The sequence below is a fragment of the Girardinichthys multiradiatus genome, chromosome 7 (assembly GCF_021462225.1).
Source record: "Girardinichthys multiradiatus isolate DD_20200921_A chromosome 7, DD_fGirMul_XY1, whole genome shotgun sequence".
In the NCBI taxonomy this organism is placed as follows: Eukaryota; Metazoa; Chordata; class Actinopteri; order Cyprinodontiformes; family Goodeidae; genus Girardinichthys; species Girardinichthys multiradiatus.
In genome coordinates, this window is record NC_061800.1 from 14,514,985 (window position 1) to 14,537,675 (window position 22,691).

Here is a 22,691-nt window from a genome sequence, read left to right on the forward strand (position 1 = left end):
CCTGCATGAAATGGAGAGTTTAAAGGCTCTCACACCAGTAGGTTTATCAATGAGACCAACAGGGGTAAACAGGATTTGTTTATTCTTCCCTTGGCACGAGCTGTGAATGCACTGAAGCGAGGGGTGGTGATGGGAGAGGGAGGGGAAAGATCTTTGTCAGTGCATCAGAAGATCCTTGTACAGATTCAACAGCAGCAACGTGGAGGTGGAATGTAAACACCAAGTTATAGTCTGGATCTTTACATATCTGTCTGCATCCATCCACCATCATACATTCTTTACTGTCCCTTATTTCACCTATCTTTCTGTGTTTTTTAATATGTTCAGTGAAATAAATCAAAAGGCTTATTCTCTCTTTAACATGTGTTTGCTCTTAAGTGGACTTACAGGTGAATTTCGGTCAGGTTCACACCTCTGTATGGTCGTTCATTGTGCTTCATTTGCTCATTGAGCAAAGGTCGTTCATTGTTGCTTCCTTTTGCATCAAAGCATGTGCAGACTTTTTCTCCAAACATACACTCATGCAAACAGGCATCCCACACCACTGTATAGAAAAAAATAAAATGCTTTAAGAGAGGACTGAAAGACATTCTTCAGTAGAGACCAATGAAACAGTCCAACATGACTTCTGAATGTTGTCTCTGATCCCTCATGTGTGCTGTTGTTGGGTCGTAGCGTTCCATATGATAGGGCACAATTTTCCCCCTGATTGCTTTGTCCTTTCTCAGATTGTGGGGGTGGGGGAGGGTGTAATGGGGTGGTGGAAAAGAACAACCGGCTACTAACACACTGGTATGAAGGTTCCTGACTTTTTATACTGGGAGAGGTTTTTTTTGCTGGGAAATGAGAGAACTTTTGACTCAAGAGTGGGCCCCCTACGTGTTTGGGCCATGGGATTTGTCCTTGATGCAGTGTTTGCGTTCCGAGTTGTTTCAGCTGAGTTGTGGTCTCTGATCCCCGCAGCCAGCTGAAGATGATACTTATCCCGCTGGTGGTTTCACTCCAATGTGACTCTTTAAATAAAAATTGTCAGCTGCATTCAAGCAGAACTGCTAAGTGGTGTAACATTCCAGTCAGATAGCCTACTCTAAGTTTCACTAAGAGGTGGGTGCAGGAGGGTGCACTGTTTTGCTTCTCGTTGCCGTCTGTTTTTTCTTTTTTTTTTTTCCAGGGAACAGATTTCTTCCGCTGTCAAAAATACATTCCCATATGGGTTGATTTCTGACACTGGAGTCACATGTGCAGTAAAGTTGTGTCTGAACCGTTGTCTCATTTGTCTTTGCATTTACCTTAAGCTGGAGTCCCCATCTGTTTTCTCCCCCTGCTCAGATTTTTCCCAGCACACCTCCAAATCTGAACTGGGGTTAATATGAACAAATAAATAAAGAAACAAGCTGGTGAGACAATGAATGAGTAAAACAGAAAAATGAGTGGAAAAATAATGGAAGAACTGTTGTTGCAAAACATATCAATCCCATTATGACTTTGCATCATGTTCTTAATCTATAAGGTCCAATTTGTTGATGGACATGTGGTTCTTCCATGAGATTTAGGAGTGTGTTCATAGATAGATGAGAAAAACAAAATTGCAACATCTGCTCTAATTCATCCTAAAGGTGTTTAAGAAAGTTTAGGTCAGGAATCTGTGAAGGCCAGTCAAGTATTCACACCAAGCGTTATGCACCTGCAGCCATGGAAGTGATTGGAACATCTGAATTCATTGGTTTGGTGGTGTGACCCAATACCTTTGGCTATATAGTGTATATAAAGAGTGTATATAAACTATATATTCACTATATTGGCAATGGTTTTGGGACCCACCACAGAATCAATTGCAAACATGTTTTAAACAAATATAGGATGCAAATTAACCATGTTTACCTCATAATGGGGGTTTGCAATTAAGTCTCCCAAAGGGCCACATGATTTTTGTTGTGGGTCAGATCACTGGCTAAACTTTTAATAATGAACTCTAAATCTTACTTTTATTGGCTACTGGTAACAGTGAAACGTGACATGCCATACTGACAACTAACACTCTATCTATCTAACAGTAAATATTGATCCTTTTGGATGAACAGTTGTCAAAAAAGTGAAAAATGTGCAAGTTCTTGTGTTTGAAGTGTGCTGTCATTAAAATTGGGAATAACAATCAATATGTATAATTATATTTAATTTTTTATATTGGTGTATTTTGGTGAAATTTAAATATGCAATTTGTACCTAAATGCAGGAACGTTTCGAGCTAGAAACCCTTAGAGACGGGTTTATTAAAAGTCCTCAAAGTTCTCTGTCACAATAAAAAAAAAAAAACATATCAGGATCTCTTTTCTACACTTGTGATATTATAGCATGTGGCTAAACCAGGCCCCCTAGATTTTTTTGGATAGAATCGCAACTCAGAGACTAATAAAATATTGCATATTTATACTCCACTGTTAAGCAGTGATGAGGATTCACTCATCTTAGCACATTAAATGTTTAAAGTGAATTAAACGCTGCACAGTCCAGTCTATTTCTGCATAACTTGATCCTACATATATTTGACCACTTGGGGGCAGTCATACACAATGTATAGAGCTTTAAGCTTTCAGCCCAAAATGGTTGCGTTCCCTGAGTATGAAAAAAAAAGACTTGACAGGAAAAACAACTCTGATCTGACGCAATAGCACACTGTAAGTTTCAAACCCTTTTTTCCATTTTACATGCACTGTACCAAACAGGGTATATCATAAGCAACTTCATAGGACTTCATATTTCACAAAGTGCACTTTAATCCTACACGTTTGAATCTGCAAATATTTTGTTTTTGTGGTAAGATAATTAGTATAAGTGTGACAGCAACTTATACTAATTATCTAATATAAGGAAACACTGGCTTTGACTAGTTGCTGCCAGTTTTGTGCCACTGTGCTTCATATCCCTCCAGCTGATCAAAAGAGTCAACAGGTCAACCCCTACTGCTTGTTCCTATTTATAGGGAGCACCTTGTCCAAACTTCCTCATCAGCAGAGATGATGGTGAACGTTTCAGAGCACCAAGGGGGGAAATAAATCCATCTGTTATGTGGGTGTCTGTGTTGGAGTTTGAAATTCCTTTGGGACAGAATGAGCAAACACTCACTAAGACTGAGGATACTGACAGTTTTTCATCCTGGTGATATTGCATTAAAGTGAGCGTTGTTCCATATGCATATCTTCATTTGTGTTATGCATAAAACTCAAGAACAAAGTGACTTCATGTAGAAAGCAGAGAATTAAAATGAAAGAAAATCCAGAGGACAGGTATTAAGATGACCCTCTGAGATTTTGGTGCTCTTTTTTAGCGAGCAGTATCAAGCTTCTCTCTTGCCCTGTGTTTGATGAGTCATAGCTGATTTAATTCACACCCTTCATTAGTTTCTGTGCTGCAGTTGGGCTGTAGATTTAATTATTGATGCAGCCTTTGTCAGAACAGAGGGATAATCTATGAGCCACAGAACTGTGCAAGAGGGCTACTTGTCACTCTGTAATGTGCTATGGCGTGGCCAAGCAGCTGGGAATTAAGCATTTTTGGTTGTATGTATACTCAGTCATTCTGCTATTTGTACATACATACATCTCTCTACAGTTTTTTTTACACAGGTTGGTTTCTGTGATGTAAGAGTAAAACACCAAAAGTGTTAATTTTTTTTTTACAATTTGTCATGTTTCAGCTACAAATATGAAGACCAACAAAAGTAGTGATTGTTGTGAAGGGGAAGGAAAAAGGATAATTGCTTTCAATTCAAAAAATAAAATACACGCTTTACATTTTTATTCAGCCCACCCTGAGTCAGTATGCTGTGTAAATTACACCGGCAAGTCTTTTGGCTGCATATCTCTACCAGCTTTGGGCATCTATTACAATCTTTGTCCGTTCTTCTTTGCAAAATATCTCAAGCTTAGTCAAATTGGATGGAGAGCTCATGTTAACATCAATTTTTGTTGCCACAGATTTTCAATTGAACTTAGGTCTGGACTTTGCCTTGGTCATTGAAGCACATGAATATGCTTTAATCTGAACCATTTCATTGTATCTCTGGCTATATGGGAGTCATTGTTGTGCTGGAAGATGAACGTCATTTTTTTGCAACCTCTAATAGGCTTTCCTCCAGAACTAACCTGTTTTTAGCTCTATCCATCTTCCCATCCACTCTGAGCAGTTTCGCTGTCTATGCTGAATAAAAGTTTCCCCACAGCATGATGCTGCCACCACTTTGCTTTACAATGGGTATTGTGTTTTGATCTGCAATGTTAGTTTTTCAAAACTTGCCCATTTTGAGTCTTCTTCACTCAGTAACAACAACCACACCAAAGAGTCTTGCAATCAGCACAATCTAGTACTGATTAGGATGGTGGATTCAGTGACTGAAAAACGATCTGATTTTTGTGCTTCCTATCAGCCAGTTACTGATAAGGCCTGACCAAGTTTACCATCATAATAATCCAGTCATCAGCTGACTGCTCAATGCCACTCTTACTTTTCTTGGCTTCACACTGGTAAACAGTTATTAATAGCCAGTATTTAGACTTTCGTTGTCCATGTTGACATCTCAAAAGCTCTGCCAGAAGTAGCACTGATCTGACTCTAGACTTGTGTTGTCCCGAACACAATTTGCACTTGTGTATATTGATAGATATACTTGCTGTTTGTTCTGTTTGTGCAGTAGCTTTGCAGCTTTGCAAAAGCATTATGATGTTCAGTACGTATAGTTTTTTTCATTCTTCTTTGCAGTGAAATATAAACATTTCTTACCAGCAGTTAGCTAGATTTGCTGTAATGGGTTTAAGGATTTTATATTTGTCTTAATTGTGCTTTCAAAACTCAATGTTTGTCTGGATCAATGCAGTCATTCAGAAGATTTCATGGCTGAATGTCTTTTGGCAGTTAATCTCACCTCCTGCTGTTGGCTATTTGCTGGTCTCTGCACCTGAATGTGTTTCTCAATGAACATTTAGTCAAAAATTCACATGTGGTCCAGTTTGTGTTTTAATATTGCTGCACATGCTGAACAATCTGCTGGAACAGACGGCTTTCCTCCACAGTAGCAGTAAGTGAATGAACGTACTGCTTCTCCGATTCAGCCTTTTGCTGCATTCTGTTTGACTCAGAGAGGTATCCGCAGATGAGCTCATGGCGGATAAGTATGTGTCATTGTGTGGAAGTGGTTGAGAGTGGGCATGTGGAATGTGTGTATGAGAGTGAAACACAAAGGAGAGAATGTGGGTGTGTACATGGATCACTGTGTAGAGACAATGAGGTGTGAGACAAAGGGTGTAAACTCATATTTCATTCAGCCAGCGGTTTTTGGCTTCTAGAAACTAAATTAGAAACTGGAAACTAAAATTTTTTGCTGATAGAAACTGAATCCAGAAATATGGATTTTTTTCTCCATTCAGTCATTTATTTTTTTCATTAATAGTAGTGAAACAGCATGCAAAATCTAATAGATATAAGTAATTAGCCATTAAGTTGTTCTCAGTATTGCTGAGTCCGCATGTTATAAGCAACTATGGGCTTGTTTTTTTCTAAAGTCGCTTGCAAATCTACTGAGTTGCGGGTTGCAGTTTTTGGGCTTGTTTTTGAATGTGAAGTTGTTTATTTGGGCTTGGCTTTCTTTCCAAAACCCCTTGATTATCTCCCAGCTCCCCACAATAAAGCAAAACATGAGTGGAGAGTAGTTTCTCCTTTCCACGCCCGTTTCCTGATTATCACGCCCGCCCAAGTTGACTCTGCACACCCAAACATGCTCACACCAGAGCCCAGAGTGACAGGGAAACTAGTGACGATTCAGCATGAGAATGATTTGCAGTAAGCGGGGAAAATATAGTAAAAAATATTATAAAGAGTGGTAGAAAGAGAGCACACTGAAAGACTGGATCCCACCTCAGATGGGAGATGTCTCCCTTCCTATTCAGCCAGTGAGAAATTCATGCTCACCAAGCCTTTTCTTTTGATCAGAGTTTAAAAGTTATTCAAATAATTCAAACAAATAAAAGTGTTTAGCATAATTTTGCTGTTGCTTATGTATAATGCCATAATAAATGAATACATTTATACTGTTTAAAAGCGACCTCTGCTTTACACAGTGGTGGGTTGCCCGTTGGGCTTTTCTTTCAGGGGACCTCTTGCCGGGTGAATTTGTCCCATTTTGGTTTGGGGTTGGGGTTTCCATTGTGGGTTCGGTGCTCGGTGGTGTCTGCCCTGTTGCGGCTGTGGGCAGAGACTAGGGTGAAGTTGCGTGGGGCCCTTGCCTTGCCGGGCTGCGTGTGGAGCTTGTGCTTGTGGGTGTGGCTTTGTCGGCTTTTCGGGGATGGAGCTCACCTGTGGGGGTGTACCCCTGTGGGGAGGGGATTCATGGCGTTTGGGCTCGGGGGCATGTGTCATGTTTGGGGTTGTGGTTGGACCAAAGTGCGGAGGCAGAGTCGCCAGGAGGCCGGGGATTACAGGTAAGTTGTTTTATTGGCTCGCACTGACAATATTCGTGACCAGGCCACAGACTTCTCGGCATCAAGACTTAATAACAACAAGGACAACGCAGGGAACAACAGCAACATCAGGGTATAAATATAAACAGAGAAAACAGGGAGAACCAATGAACAGAGGGACAAAATAATAATGGGGAACAAGGAACAGGTGTGGTCAGGGTACTGGGGACAGAGGGAATGAGATCAATTAACATTATAACACAGACAGAAGGTAAACAAGACTAAACCAGATTTAAAATAAACAAAACACAGACTAATACACAGACAGATCCTGATAGCATGTGTTCGATATCTGTGCCCTGGTTGGGGGTGGCCATGTGGGAAAATTCATGTTGGGGTTCATTGGGGGTAGGGAGCTAATGTGGTTAAGATCAGAATTCATTGGGGGGTTGGGACTCTTTCATCCTGTTGCGGCTCTGGTTGACGGGCTAGTTTGGACCATGTAGACCCCTCTTTTGTACATGGCCCCCTCTTTGCATGAGGATGGGGGTGGTTGGGGACTGGGGTTTGGACGGGGGGCCGGGGTCTGGGCCGGGTTCACTCAGGTTCAGGCACGAGTCCAGACTAGCCCAGCCCAGGGTCAGGTGCTGGTGTGGTCTGCCTGTCTCCACCCCAGGAGGGAAGGGGACCACCTCCTGGGTCCTGGGGCTGGTTGCCCCTATGGGCTATCAGCACCTGGATCTGGGAGTATAGAGTATGTATGGGGAGTGTGAGTGAGTGTACGGCATCCATTGTTGTTTGTCTTTACGTTGGGTGCGTGGGTGTGAGTGTTTTTATGTGTACACATGAGGGTGGGAATGTGTGATTGTGGCTGTGTGTCTTTTTTGTGTCTGGTTGGGTCTTGGACTGCTCCCTCTCCTGGATCGGTTTAGGCCCCCCATCAAATGTGGGGCCTATTTCCTCCCCGCCACACTATCTGCTGGTGGTTGGTGTCTCTGCCCGCTGGTGTACTTATGGTTCTTGGTGTCCGGGGCTGGGTGCTTTGGTGTGTGCCGGCTCACTCCCGGTGGCGGCTTGCCGGGCCCTGGACCCCTGGGCTCTGTCGGGCCTCTGCTTGGGGAGTGATATGTCCTGGGGTCTTGGGTCTGTGGGTCCATGGCTGGCTCTGCTTGGGCATAGACGGCTGCTGGCGGCACCTGTGGTGCTAGTCGATGCAGCTCCTTGGGGCTTCTGCACTGTGGGCGCTGGGTGGTTCCCCTGGAACTCTCCCCTGTCCCTCTCTGAGGGGTTTGCTGTAGTGCCGGCGATGGTTCTCTGGGGTTCCTGTGCTCTGGGGGGCCTTTGGATGTCTATGGCTCAGATCTCCTCCGTATCTGTCCCAGGTCCAGGGGGGCAGGTCTGTGGCTCCTCACACTCACTATTGTATATTTTTATGGAGAAACCTTGTATACACAAGCGCGCTCACACTCAGACCCACAGGTATTTAGATTCAGGTGTTAACAGATACCCAAATGTTCTATATTGAGCTGCATTTACCACTAAATACATCTTGCATTCATTAGTACTGTGCACTTTTTGGTAAAAATAGCTGTTAATATGAATGTTTCTGCAAGTGTAGAAGCAAGCAGGGTGTTATCTTGTATTCGCTTCATCCTTCTTTCTCTCCTACATTCTTTTGTCTTTCTCTCCTTTTTCCTTTTTGCCCAACCTCTCTTCTTATTTTTTTCCTTTTCATTTATGTCTCCGTGTCCGTAACAACTGAAATAATCCCAAAGCAGTTTCTAATAAAGTTTCTTTTATAAATATCAAGCAGAGATTTAAAGGGTTAGCTGTGAGGCTCCACTTGTGAAAATAAATCTGTTGAGCTTTTTCCTGGCACTCAGACAACAGTTCTGAGCACTACAATGCTGGAAAGGATACGGTAAAAAAAAAAAAAAAGAATTACAGCCTTTAATTTTAATATATGTATTTAGTAGGGAAGTAAAACACTTTAAGATATGCATTGTTTTTTACAAAATCATTGCTCAGTTATTTCCATTCTGAGAATTCCTCTAAAATAATGATAATTGTATTATTATATACAAATATTTGTAATTTGTTCCTTTTAATGTGTGTCCTTTGACCTTTTAGAGTGTCTAAAAACCTATTATTAGTAATTAGCAAATTCTGTTTCTTCTGGGTATAATGCCACGATAGATTTGCCTTGAAATTTTAAGCTCAGAACTGGAAATGACACCATCTTTAAGCTGAGTGAGTTCTAATGTAGCTGCAAGTTGTTCATCGTTGTGTGGCTAACACAAGCCAATCATTTAATTTATCCAAACACTAAAGAAACATGTTCAAAACAAGAGATTGTTCTTGTTCTATGTGTTTAACTGGTTTAATGACAAATAGTCAGATGTTCTTAGAAAAAGTTTATTCCTGCAAGTTTCACTGTGATGTAAATGCCCGGCAGCCATGTAAGGTATTGACTTTGTTAGTTAGAACTCCCACTCCAGGAATTTCATTTTGTTGTGTTTCTGACTGGGAACTATAAAGATCCAACTTCTGAGTACAAAGTGAGTGCACCCTATATAAAACAGGACATAGACATGACATAGAGGCTATTTCTCTTAGGCACAAAAAATTGCAAAGGCAAGAGGAGTAAGGCAAAAGTCAGTCTGAACAGTCAGAGTAATAATGTCATTGTTTTCTTTAAGGCCGACTTGACTCACATGCTGAGAGAACACTCAAACAGAGAAATGTGGGTTAAAGATGGTTTATTTACACGATTAACAGAGAACTCAGTCAAAGAGGGGCGTGGTCGGAGGTCAGGCTGAAAAGGAAACGGCAGATGGTGAGTGGTGGCCAGGGTAGGGAAGAGAGATGCGAGTCTGGGGCTGTACTGCTGCGCAGGTAGGCAACGTGGTCTGAGGGTCCAGAGGGGTCTCGTGGGAGAGCGGGCAGGTCGAACACGATCAGACTGGAAGGTACAAAAGAGTGGCTGTCCGGCAAAAAGTGATCCAGGGAATAAATCCAGATTAGTTGTAGATGGTTCGAAGAGGATCTCCAGCATGGAGCTCGGCTTACAGGCCTAGGAATCAAGGAAGACAGAACAGGCAATTAGTCAGAGAACTACTGCTCAGGATTACAAGGTACGGCCAGGTGATCACTACCGCAGTGGTCAAAACACTCAGGTGTAGGAGTGCTGATGAGGCGATGATGTGCACCTGTCAGGAACTCAGGACCCGGCTCCAGCGCCCTTAGTGGTGGAAGAAGGTAAACAGCAGGCAGGATGAAGAGCAGACTCTGACAAATAATCACAAAATTTGGTACAACTGTAACCGTGACAAACAAGGCTAGATAAGGACCCAAGTTTATGTAGCCACTACCCACAGTGACGAGTATTGTAAGAAATGGAGGAAAAATCTATATATTTTAACCAGATTTTCATGAAATGTAATTCTGTACAACCCATTACTCTCCGTGGGATTTGTTTTAAGTAACTACTTTACATTTACTTGTAACCTGATAAGAACTTTACCAAAGATCTCTGACATAAGCCCTAGCTGTTGCTCAAAGTCAATGCATTTAGACCTATTAGATGCTATCAACAAATGTTCTGTCCAGAGTTTACATCATGTCAGTATTAAACCTATTTATTCTGCTTTAAAAGGTAGATGCAGCTCGGTATGTGTAGGATTTCATCTAACATAAATTAAAGGTTATAGGTGTGGATCCCTGGGGATTTAATAATAATATAAGGACATTGTCCATATTTTAGTGTGATTTGTGGTGCAGATCTGATGTCTAGAAGAAACCAGATTTGGTTTTAACTGCTTGCATTCAGTCCAGACACTACTTACATAAAGGCTGCAGGTTTGAGCAACTGTACACTAAAAGGTGTCTGAAATGACTGACTGCATTTATAGAGAAAGGTAGTATCAACGTTAGAGGCTGAAATTGTGAGAAAAAAACTGAAAGTGTTCAATTATACTGTTTGCATCCTTTCTGTCTGAATAATTAAACCATTTTAGAGGATAGATTTGTATGAGAATCAATAAAGAAAAAAATATTTTCCAAAATAAAATATAGGTACTGTTTTTTTACAGTTGTTTGAAGCACATCCATGTTCTAAATTTAGTTCGCTCCAATCTCCTTTAAGCTGAAACACAAATCTGTCTTGACTTTAACAAGTGTCAGACAGCTCCAATTCAAACAGCCATTATTCCCCTGACACACTTATTGCCAAAATTCATGAATTCTAATTAGTTGTCACACATGATGTTAGCAGTGTGTCAGTGAGAGGCGCCCTTATCAACACAGCTCCACATTTCAGGAGCGAGCAGGTTTGCATTTACCGTTGCTCGCAGACTTCTTACTTCATTAGTATTTCCAGCTCTCCATCATTTGCCCCCTTTCTCTCTCCATGTCTCGTAAAAATAGAATTCATTTCCGAGCCCAGAGACCATCTTTTCGCAGTAAAAGTGATGAATCCTCGATCATGGTGCTAATTGTATTTTCTGCAATTTTATTTGCCCATAAAATATTTTGTTTTTTTTAAAAGTTAGCTTGCTCCACCGTCTTCCTCCCTTTAGGGAAAATTGCAGGGCAAGATATTTTACTATGTCTAACGAGAGGTGAAATTAGGAGAAATGGGGTGTCAAGTTTAGGTCTGGTGAAGGGAATTGGTTATACAGGGGTTGTAGATTCACATTGGCCTTACTAAATGATTGGAATGAACTCTAGCTTGCTTCTGAAACTCAGGGTACAGAAAATAAAGCCTATGTGGCCTTGGGTTGAATTTGAGAATGAAAAATGTCAGTAACGTGTTTGAACAGGTGGATCACAATAATTGTTATCTAGGTCACATTTGTAGTCTTTTGATGATAAGTGGGCAAACTAATGGTCTACTTTTCTATGCACATGATGTGATCACATTGTATTACTCAAATATTGACATCAGAATCAGCTTTATTGCCAAGTTTGTACAGACAAAAATGGAATTTGACTCTGGTACACTTTGCTCTCAATAATAAAGAATATATATTTTTAAATGTACACATATACACAATTGACTTTACAATGGAATATAATATGAGATCAGTCCAGGTATACATGGTGTTGTTCTGGAACTCTGAGTGTTCATCAGAGAAACAGCCTGGGTGAAGAAACGGTGTCTTTGGCAGCTAGTTTTAGCAGACAGCGCTTTGTAGCGTCAACCCGAGGGTAGGAGCCTAAACAGTTTGTGTGCAGGGTGTGTGGGGTCTGCAGAGATTTTAGCTGCCCTTTTCCTGACCCTAGACCTGTATAAGTCCTGGATGGAGGAAAGGTCAGCCCTGATGATTCTCTCTGCAGACCTATTTGTTTCAGGCGCTGAAAGACCCTATTTATAAATTCCTGAGAGATCCCTAGTGCAGGCAGGGGGTCTGAAGGGTGTTTGGTGTATGGCAAGGATTTGTGTCTGAATGGGATGTGGAGGAGTTGGGTTGAGGTGTGAATTGCTGCTTTTAATACCCGCGGTAGAAGCCATTCAACTGCTTTGTCAGGTGACGATTCTGCTCAGGGTTGGGGGAAGATCTCTCATAGTTAGTCAGGTTTTTTAAACCATTCCAAACAGCAGAAGCATCTCCATGTGGGAGGCTTTTCTTTGGGTTCTCATTGGATCTCCTTGGTCAGTTTGTTCCTGGCCTGCTGATACAGGGTCCGGTCCCCAGTGCTCTGAGCCTCTTCCTTATCCCTGTACCGCTGCCTCAGATGAGAAGTGAAGCAAGGTTTATTGTTATTGTATGTGCAAAAGGTCTTGGTCAGCACACACACATGTCCTCACAGAAACTGATGAATGATCTCACCAGCCTAGTAAACTGGTTCAAATCAGTAGCTGAAAGTCCCAAAGCAGCCCTTGTGACAGCATGATATGCATCCTTTAAAGTTGTATAGCAGTGGTCCAGAGTGTTTTTATCCCTAGTGGGACACTTAATGTGCTGTGTGTATTTGGGAAGTTAGCAGTTAAAAACACAGTACTGTGTAATGAAAAATATTCAAATCTTCGGACATGTTATTATTTTTGCTACACCTGCACTCTGTTTTGCTGAAATTTTATGTGATAGACCAAGAAAAGATAGCTCATAATTGGAATAAAGTAATACCAGGTTTTCTGTCTTTCCTGAAGGACAGCATCCCCACAGCATGATGCTGCCAATGTCATGTTTCACATTACCATGTTCAGTTTGCTGTGCATTTTTAGTCTTTTGCAAAAAGGTCAGTTTTAGTCTTATCTGACCAGAGCACCTTCTTCCCTGGTGTCCTTGTGCTGGTGGCAAATTGTAGATGGCACCTCTTATTTGCTCTCACTCAGCAATGGCTTTCTTCTGGCCACTCTTCCATAAAGACTGGATGCGTTGTTCCCCTCAACTGATTCTTCCACCCAGGGTTTGGATCTCTGTGGCTCTTCCAGAGTTACTCTGGGCCTAATGGTTGCTCTGATTCATGCTATCCTTGCTCAGGCTGCCAGTTGCAGTTTGCAGTTGTGTCATACTCTTTCCATATTTCAGATGATGGATTAAACACTACTCAATGAGATGTCTAAAGCTTTGGGTATTGTTTTATAACGTAACCCTTTTCTAAACTTCTCCACAACATTATCCCTGACTTATCTGCTGTGTTCCTTGGTGTACATGATGCTATTTGTGTGCACATTTTCTCTAACAAATGTCTGGGGCCCTTAACAAATGTCTGGGGCCCTTAGATTAAATTACACTCGATGACTCTATTTACTGATCGGATAACTTATTAAGGGACCTTGTGCTATTTATTTTTTTTGTTTGTTTTATGTTGGTCTGTCACATTAAACCCCAAGAAGTTCCATTGACATTTATGGCTTAATGTGACAAAATGTGAAAAAGTTCAAGGGGGTAGGAGTACTTTTGAAAGGTGTCTCTTCATGTGCTTCATGCACCTTAAGACAAAATACTACAGAAAAAATCACTTAAAGTGAATGTAATTCCTCACAGATGCAATTTTTCAAAGATTCCCTGATGGTATAGTGGAGAAAAGAGTTGTGAGATTCTGTCATACATCCTATTTTAGACAGCAGAATTCTAGCAGACAAGTTAAATTTTTCCTGGATCACTTTCTGCAATGTTTCATGTTCATAACTTGATACCATACTGTTGTTATTTCATATGGTGGCAAAGTAAATGGATAAAAGGTGAAGCATTGTGTGGCTGGATAATTTCCCTTGTATTACTCTTATCCCGGACCCGGATAAGCGGAAGACGACGAGTACGAGTACGAGTACTCTTATCCATAAAATAGATATTATGTTACATAGGAAGTTCAAGTTGTTTCCAACCAAAGCATAAATAAACACTAAATGTAATTGTTTTATATTATCTTTTATGTATGAGCCTGGACACCAATGCAAATGTAGGCATGCGGCCTCTGTTCACAAGCTGCCATTTATTCAAGTATTACTTGTACAAAACATACATGTTTTATGTATTGTACCTTTCTAGTTACTTCATGTAATTTAACCTGATAGTGTCTGACGTATTCAGCAAGTCACTCTGGTAGTTTCTTTGCAACTAAAGAAAACACGCACAAGTACAACAAACACAAGCCAACTGCTATTAATTCAACAACTCATGCAAATAAACAAGCAACATGCAATTAGGCACTACAGCAAAAAACAATCTTGGCTTAAAAACTTACAAAAAATGTGAATAAAAGAATACAGACATATAGATGAAAGTAACTTTAAATCTGACAGGGGGACCAGATACTTGCAAAATGTTTTAAGCAAATGATCACATATTTTGTTCATTTCATGTAGAATGGTTTAACTAATGTAAAATTATACGTTTTAGTTTAAGATACCACACCAAAGTTTCAGTGTGGAAGAACCAGCATACAGTCCCTTGCACCTAAAGTATTACCCATTCTTCTTTAAAAAATGGATTCAGGAAAATATATTGAGACAACTATCTTTGTTTGTTGTGCCTTGAAACAGTGATTCTGATTTTTCTTATATGAGCAGCACCTTTTTTGTGGGATTTCAGTGCACAGACCCTATTTATTGTGTATAAATCCTAAGTACATGCCTTTAACAATTTGCTAGTGCTTTGTATGTTTGCACATGTTTCTTTTTAGCTGCAACATGGTATGCTGTGTCAGTGTTTGTAATTAAATCTACTACTGCAATTAGATGGAAGATTTGTCTTTTCAACTATAGTTTGAAATGGACAATTCTACTAAGCATTGTGATAAATTTTTCCGTATTGTGTTAATTTAATCCAGTTTTAGTTGATTACATGTTTAGGCATTTGTCTTTAAATCTTTTTTACCTTGACTATTAAATTAATGTAATGTCAATTAATGTAAAACTGAATTACCAATGATGGAAAATATACAAGAGACCCTATAAAAACACAGTCTTTAGTGCACTGATTCAATTCATTCAGTTGGTGGCTACTGGTCCATTGACATTTTGGAAGTGAGGGAAGGAATTTGAGGGAGAGGATGCCGAGGCAGAGCTGGTATTCTCACAGACTCTGTGTGAGTGTGGCTTTGTTCCAAACCAATGTGAAGAAAGAAGAAATTTACTAAGAGAGAAGGACAGAGAGGGAAGGAGGGTGGCAGTTTTTGGTGAAGGTCAGCGGGTTAAGCCGATGGGGATTCTTGTAGATGGGGCCCTGCAGAAAAGATGGTAGTGCTCCAAGGCATGATTCATCGGAAAGGCATCCATCTCCCTGTGTGTGTGTGTATGTGTGTTTACGATGACGTCATTCCATTAGTCCGCTGGCTGACGGGGGCTGACAGGCGGAGGTTGTGGAGGAGCAGTGTTTTCATTTCAGCCGGCAGATTGATGTACTGCTGCGGAGCAGGGGCGGAGCCGCTCTCTGAATGGCAGGTGCCACGCTGCTCGCTGCGCTCAGGGGAACTGGATTATAGGTGGCTGACGGTCTGCACACTGTTTGACTGCTGCAGGAATGTGAATAGAACATTGAGCTCCTGTAGAGTCCATGACATACTTATGGTATTTTTATTTTCTCCTCTTCATGTTAAGTTAACCAGACTCCATTTTATATGGTCAGTCTCCTCTTCCAGTTCAGTCTGAATAAGGTTAATTGAAGGGACCTGCTGTGGGTAACAGGGAGATGAGCTTTAACCATAAGTATGGGTTAGAGCTAGCTGTTCAAATGGCTGCAGGAGCCAGATATAACTTTATGATGCTAATGGATTTGTCTCAATCGCACCTCTAACCTACATGTTCAGATGCTGACAAGAGCTTCACTTGTTATTTTTCTGCCTAATTTATTTATGCACGGCTAAAGCAGCTTCAGTCTGTATTTTCTCCCTTCTTTCTAATTCACAAAATGCGCTTTGTCTCTTCAGGTTTGGAGCAAGATAAAAAGTGCTTTTAGATATGCAAGCATTCGGTGCAAGATAAGAAAGGGGGTGGTATGAGCTTAACTTTCAGCAAAGCAGGCATTTAAATGCACTGAGTTGGGTTTAACTCACACTAAAGTTCATCACAGATTGATCAAATCTGAGTTCTTGATTATATATGCTTTAGTGTCTTCAAATATGGTAGCAAGCGTTTGGAATTTCTGTTTCAGAGAATCTGATGTCTACCCTTTTGTATGTTTCTGATAGGAAAAAAGGTTCCCAGTCGTTCCTAGCAGATCTTCAAGCTGCATCTAAAACCTGTCAACAATTGCATTTAAAATACGGAGTTAATATGTCCCCATGCAGTGTTTTAGCATGAAAAGGCTATTTCTATATTGAATTTAAAAAGAATTGCAGTCATGAAATGTCACAGAAAATAAGCTGAAAACAAAGATGGCACGAAATTCCCAGTTCATTATGTAGATATTTGAATAGCTCTTTAGTTTGGGATCTGTGGTGTTCAGTCTGTTAGTTTTACTCATTAGCAACAATTTTATGCATATGCTAATCACCTAAAATTATGAATTTCTGCTACTGTGAGGACAGTGGATAAATCCCATGAACTGTGATAAAAAGAGACCAAAGTCATCTGTTTATATTTTCAGCAAATTAAAAACTGAAAGTTTTCTCCCTAGAAAGATCTAGGAGATCTAGATCTACTTCACTCAAAGTAAATTAATTTCCATTTAAATTTTAAACAGACTTTTTCTAAAGCGGAGCTTCTTACTTTATTGTTGTACAGATTTAGGCATTCTGCTAAGCTTTAATTAAAACTAAAGAAAGAGAGTAAGAGTGATATCCCTGCAAGACACGGGAAAGAAAAGTTAAATTGCCCAAGGCTGCACACACAGTAGGTGTTAGAGATGAGCACCGCAGTAAATGAGGTTCATTCATTTGTGTCTTTACTCAAAAGTGTTTCTTCTCTGCTTACAGTTGACCCTTAACTGCCAGGCCACATTGAATTTTGAAAATTGTCTTTGAAAACAATTTATAAATGTAAAGCACAAATGACCATTTGTGAGAACCATCTTTTTAGGTGAGACACATATGTAGGGACATTTACCTTTTATTGCTGTAACATAATCTCACACAGAAACATTGAAAACAATCCAAATTTTAATTTGACGACATGTATTCTGTTAGGAAAATATTCCATGTCAAGCAATTGTTTTTAACAAAATCATAATTCATATCCCAATTGGATTGAGGTCTGGATTTTGACTAGACGTTTTTAAAATAAATCTAAATTAAGTATGTTTACTTTATTCTTAAGTTTTTTTAAGTTGATCAGAGTTTTAAGGAACTTTTACTTAATGATCCACGATGTTCTGTTTCACTAGAGTGTACTGTAAATATGGCATGACATTGAGGTCCAGTTCTTTTAGTTGCTGGCCACAAGGTTGAACAAGGACCCATATTTATTTTGTCTTCACATGAACAGGATAGTAGGAGAACTGTAAAAAAAAAGCTCTTGAAGAAGTGCAGGAAAAAATGGCACGTTGAGATGACCATGTCTTCATAACAACCTTTAGAATATATCTAAATGCAAATCATAAATGAATATCATCACAAAATGGGAATTGTACAAACTATTTACCGCAAAGGTAGCAGTTCATTATTGTGCCAATAACAAAATTTTATCAAATTAAAGGCTGTATTTAAATGATTTTCTGTAAAAAAAATATATTTATATACATCTATTTTAAGGCATTTTACACATCTAATAATTATGGCTGACAATGTAAATACAAACAGCGAGATAATAATACTCCATAAAAGCATAGTTAAGCATACCTTCCCTGTCTGGCACCAAGATCAGAGTAGCTTAGTAGATGGGAGAGGATGGGTGAAATGAGGCCAGTGACACACAACAGGGGCCCTCTGGCAAAATGAGACCATCTCTCAACCCACTTAACAGGATCCAGTGCAGCTACATTGCAAACACACTAATGTGTGTTTGCAATGTAGCTTCTGTTGCCTGCATCCATAATTAAGCCCAACACCTACTGTAACCATCAACAGTAAACGAATTGGCTCATCAAGGTGATGTTGGAACAGGGCAGATGAGGTGAGTGTTGCAAACTTTTTGAGAAAGAGCAGACAAAAGGGAAAGAAGAAAGTCATTTACATGCTAATGCTGTCCTCAGCCCTTGAGCTGCCTCGTTGCGTGCCTCAACCTCTTCACTCAAATGGGCTCTTTGCTGGCAGGCCAATTGTAATGTTGCGTACACAATAAACAAACAGCACTGAGGTTAAAGTCCTTTCAGGCATGTTTTTAGCCTGCCTTTAGCGTTAGAAAAAGTCAGTTGTTGCGTAACTTTTGAAGTACCTCAGGGAAGTCCGCACACTGCTTTTCGGCCTCTTTGTCACCCCTTTGTCATCTTGTGTTTGTTTCCTAGGCGACAGAGTGGGCACCGGATGAGGAAACCAGGAAGTCATGTCAGAGCAAAGGCAAAACAGAGGTAACCTCAATCAAGCCCCAATTACAGCACTCCTTGTTAGCGCGACTCGGTGTACAGTGAGGCCATTTTGATATTTTCTGCCTTAGTGCTTGTTAGTCTCCTGGGAGGGCTCTGAGAAGAGCACTATATCAGAAGCTTCAATCAAAAGTTTTTTTGTTTTTTTTTCCTGGGCTCTATAAGAAATAACTCTGTAAGAGAGAAGGGGAGGGAAATGTGTAAAAAACCACCCAAAGGGACATATTGGGACACTCAGTGAGGACATCCTTTTAAAAATGTCTGAGAACAGCTGTTGAGTTCAGTTGTCTCTTTCATGTTATTTTTCAGGAGCTAATTGCAAAATCATATTTATCTCCCACAGAGCCCATAAGGTGAAGAGTGAAGCCAAATGCACAAAACTATTTTCTTTGCTGCAATTACCTCTCTTCTCAGCAGCAAAGACCTATAAATCAATGTTCCACTTTTGTCAGAAAAGATTTGATGCTTTGTGCTGAAACATGCTTTTGACTTCGAGCCTTTGTCAATGCCACAAATAAGCCGCCATTTTCTTCCACACTGGTGTTCATATTTCTCAACAATGGATCCACGCTGTGTGCCAATTTAATACCAGAAAACTTGTTCCATTATTCTCCTTAGTAATGTGTCCAATAGCATTCAGGGAACCAATACAGATTTTACCCTGCTGTTACCTTTTGTATGCCTTCATATTCATCTTCCTTTTTTTCAGATGGAATGCCAGAATTATATCAGAGTCCTTCTGGTGAACAAGACTGAGGTCTTGACCTGTGGCACTAATGCTTTCCAGCCACTGTGTATTACCAGAGAGGTAGAGTGAGGAAGTAATTTTAAATAAAATCAGTTTCCTCCCTCCTGTTTTCACTGTCTTGATTTTTGTTTCTCTATCTTTCTTTCTAAAGGTTGGTAACATGAGCAGAGTGCTGGAGCGCGTAAACGGGGTGGCTCGCTGTCCGTACGACCCTCGTCACAACTCCACGGCAGTGGTAACTGAAAGCGGAGAGCTCTATGCCGCCACTGTCATCGACTTCTCAGGACGTGACCCCGTCATATACAGGAGCCTGGGCGGCATGCCCCCGCTGCGCACTGCTCAATACAACTCCAAATGGCTCAATGGTACACTAACAGTCCAACACAACAAGTTAAGAGTAATATTACAGAGCCTTGCAAAAGTATTCATATAACCTAAACTTTGTCACATGTTGTCATGTGGCAGCCACAAACTTCAACGTATTTCACTTGGGTTTTATGTGAGAGACAAACACAAGGTAGCTCAGAATATTGAAATGAAAGGAAAAATACATTGTTTTCAAAATTTTTTTACTAATGCAAACGTATTCACCCCCTTTGCTTTTTACATATTTTGTTACATTCCAACCTGTAATTTGAAGTTTTTTAATCTTATTTTATGCAATGGATTGGCACAAAATAGTCTAAGTTGGTCAAATAAAATGAGAAAATTATAAAAAAAGAAATTAAAAAAGAAGAAATTGGGATGTGAATAAGTATCCACCCCCTTTCCTATGAAGCCCCTAAATGTTCTGCTAGAACCACTTACCTTCAAAAATCACCTAATTAGTGAAATGAAGTCCACCTGTGTGCAATCCAAACCAAGGGGCTCTCCAAACAAGTCAGGGGCGAAGTTGATGAGAAGTAGAAATCAGGTTATTAAACAATATCCAAATCTTTGATGTTCCCCCAGAGCACCATCAAATCCATCATCTTCAAATGAAAGCACGTGGTACTACAACAAATCAGCCAAGAGAGGGTCTCCCACCAAAACTCACAAACCAGGCAAAGTAGGGTATTAATCAGAGGGCAGCACAGAGACCAAAGGTAGCCCCGGAGGAGCTGCAGAGCTCCACTGCAGAAACTAGAGTATCTGTCCATAGGACCACAATTAGCTGTACACTCCATAGAGCTGGGCTGTATGGAACAGTGGCCAGAAAAAAAAAAAACATTATTTAATGTTAAAAAATAAAAACACAATTTGAGTTTGCCAAAAAGCATGTAGGCAATTCCACAGATGTAAGGAGGAAGGTGCTCTGGCCAGATGAGACTAAAATTAAACTTTTCAGGGCAATGACTAGAAGCATTCTGCTAAAGTTAATGGACTGAATTTATATACCGGTTTTCCAGTTATACTAACTGCTGAAAGGGCTTTACACTATAGCCACATTCACCCAATTGCACTCACTAATGCGCAGATATTCATACACCGAAAACAGATCAGTAAGCTACTTGGGGTTAAGTGCCTTGCCCAGGGGCACATCAACATGTGACAGGGAGAAGCTGGAATCAAACCCACAACCTTGTGACTGCAAGATGCCAACTTTACCCACTGAGCCACAGTTGAGTGGTTTAAGGGGAAACATTCAAATTAAATATTCAAAAATATGAATTTCTGTCCATCGTGGAAAATGGAAAGAATATGGCAAACCTTGGTGAAACATGGTAGTGGCAGCAGGATTCTTTAGGGATTATTTTCTTCAGCAGGGACATGGAAGGAAAGCTGGTCAGGATTGATGGGGAAGACAGATGGAGCTGAATGCAAGGGAATCCCAGAGGAAAACCTATTTGAGGTCGCAAAAGGCTGGAGATTGGGGTGGAGGTTTACCTTCCAGCAGGACAGCTACCTTTAAAATGCAGCCAGAGGTTTAGGTCACATATTCATGTGTTATGGTGGCCTAGTTAAAGTCCAGACCTAAATCTAATTGAGCTATTTTGTAAAGAATGGGCAAACATTAAAGCTTTTAGATGGGCAAAGATGGTATAGACATACCGTAAAAGACTCCCAGGTATAACTGCAGCAAAGGGTATTGACATAAGATTGTTAAATATAAATGGATGCAACATATTTTTGTTTACACGAGTTTTGGAAACCATGTATCTCTTTCCTTTCACTTCAATATTATCCAGTACTTGGATTTGGTCTGTCACTCAAAATCCCAACAACATGTGAAAAAGATTAAATAGATCTAAATGCTTTTGCAAGGCACTGTGAAGACTTTTCATTTTTTTGTGCCATAGTTAATTATTATTGATACCAAATTTCAATATTCTTTTAATCAGGCAGTGATTTATTTGATAATATTCTCCGGAAAGTTAAAACAATAATCAATAGGCTCCAGTACATGGGGTTTAAAACATAAAAGATTCTCATTTTGTCAAATTAAAATATTCCAAGTGGTAAATTTTCACATTTATATGACTTTTGCAGATGTTCAGGTGAATATGTTAGCTGTTCTCCTGGTATTGGTTTTGTCAGTATTTCATAAACTCAGTGTTTTGTGATTGTTTGATACACCCTGATAGAAATGTAATCTCTGCAGATATATCATCAGACCTTTTCTAAAGCCTGCTGGATTCTCAAATAATCCACACAAGTTGTTTCAACCAACCTCTGAAAATTCCTGCCGTTTCTTTAAACATTTTCACTGGCCTGTTTGGATGGCCAAGTCCGCACTTTTGCTTCCAAAACAATTGTATCTTGTTATAACGGTCCAACAGGGCCATTTGCAAAGAATTAGAGAGACTTTTTTGGTGCAAAGTCATATGTGGAACACAGCTCAGGTTAGGCACAGGAAGCAGAGGAATTCATGAAATGGAAGAAACATGGAATTCTGTCTATCCTGCAGGGGCTATTGTCAATAATCTCCCTGCTGCTGACACTGGGTCTTTTCTTGGGAACACACTGCAGCAGAAATCTGTTCACACATGTCCTGAATCCTGAATCCAGCGGAAATGTAGATGTGACTTCAACTAAGTCATATTCCTGTCCGGTTTCCTTCTTACACTCTGCAGTAACACAAAGATATTTGTATTTATGAAGGTACACATATTAGTGTATCTTCATAAACATAACATTAAGCCAAATGTTTTGTTTTTAAAGTTAAGGTCACATTCTTCTTTGGTGCAAATAAATATGAGATGACTGATACAGTGACTTGCAAAAGTATTCACCCCCTTGGCATTTTTCATGTTATGTTGCCTCACAGCCAGGAATTAAAATGGATTGTTTAAGAGTTTGCACCATTTCATTTACAGAACATGCCTACAACTTTGCAGATGTATTATTTTGTTAATTGTGAAGCAAATAACAAATAAGACAAAATAACAGAAAACCTCAGAGTGCGTAACTGTTCATCCCCCACCTAAAGTCAATATTTTGAAGAGCCACCTTTGGATAAGTCTCTTCGATCTTGCCACATTCCACTGGGATTTTTGCCCATTCCTCAAGGCAGAACTGCTATAGCTCCCTCATGCTGGATGGTTTTCACTTGTGAACAGTGATCTTCAAGTCTAACAACACATTCTAAATTGTATTGAGGTCTAAACT

The 22,691-nt window shown here is 40.1% G+C and overlaps 1 protein-coding gene across 3 annotated transcripts in view; it reads left to right on the plus strand.

Annotated features, from left to right (window-relative positions):
• sema5ba (sema domain, seven thrombospondin repeats (type 1 and type 1-like), transmembrane domain (TM) and short cytoplasmic domain, (semaphorin) 5Ba) overlaps positions 1-22,691 on the plus strand; it is a 282,636-nt gene that overhangs the window by 164,363 nt on the left and 95,582 nt on the right. For all 3 annotated transcript variants that reach the window (XM_047370498.1, XM_047370497.1, XM_047370496.1), the window contains 3 exons: positions 18,278-18,340; positions 19,065-19,163; positions 19,255-19,468. In XM_047370498.1, the coding sequence (XP_047226454.1) occupies positions 18,278-18,340; positions 19,065-19,163; positions 19,255-19,468 (376 nt within the window). The remainder of the gene's footprint in view (positions 1-18,277; positions 18,341-19,064; positions 19,164-19,254; positions 19,469-22,691) is intronic.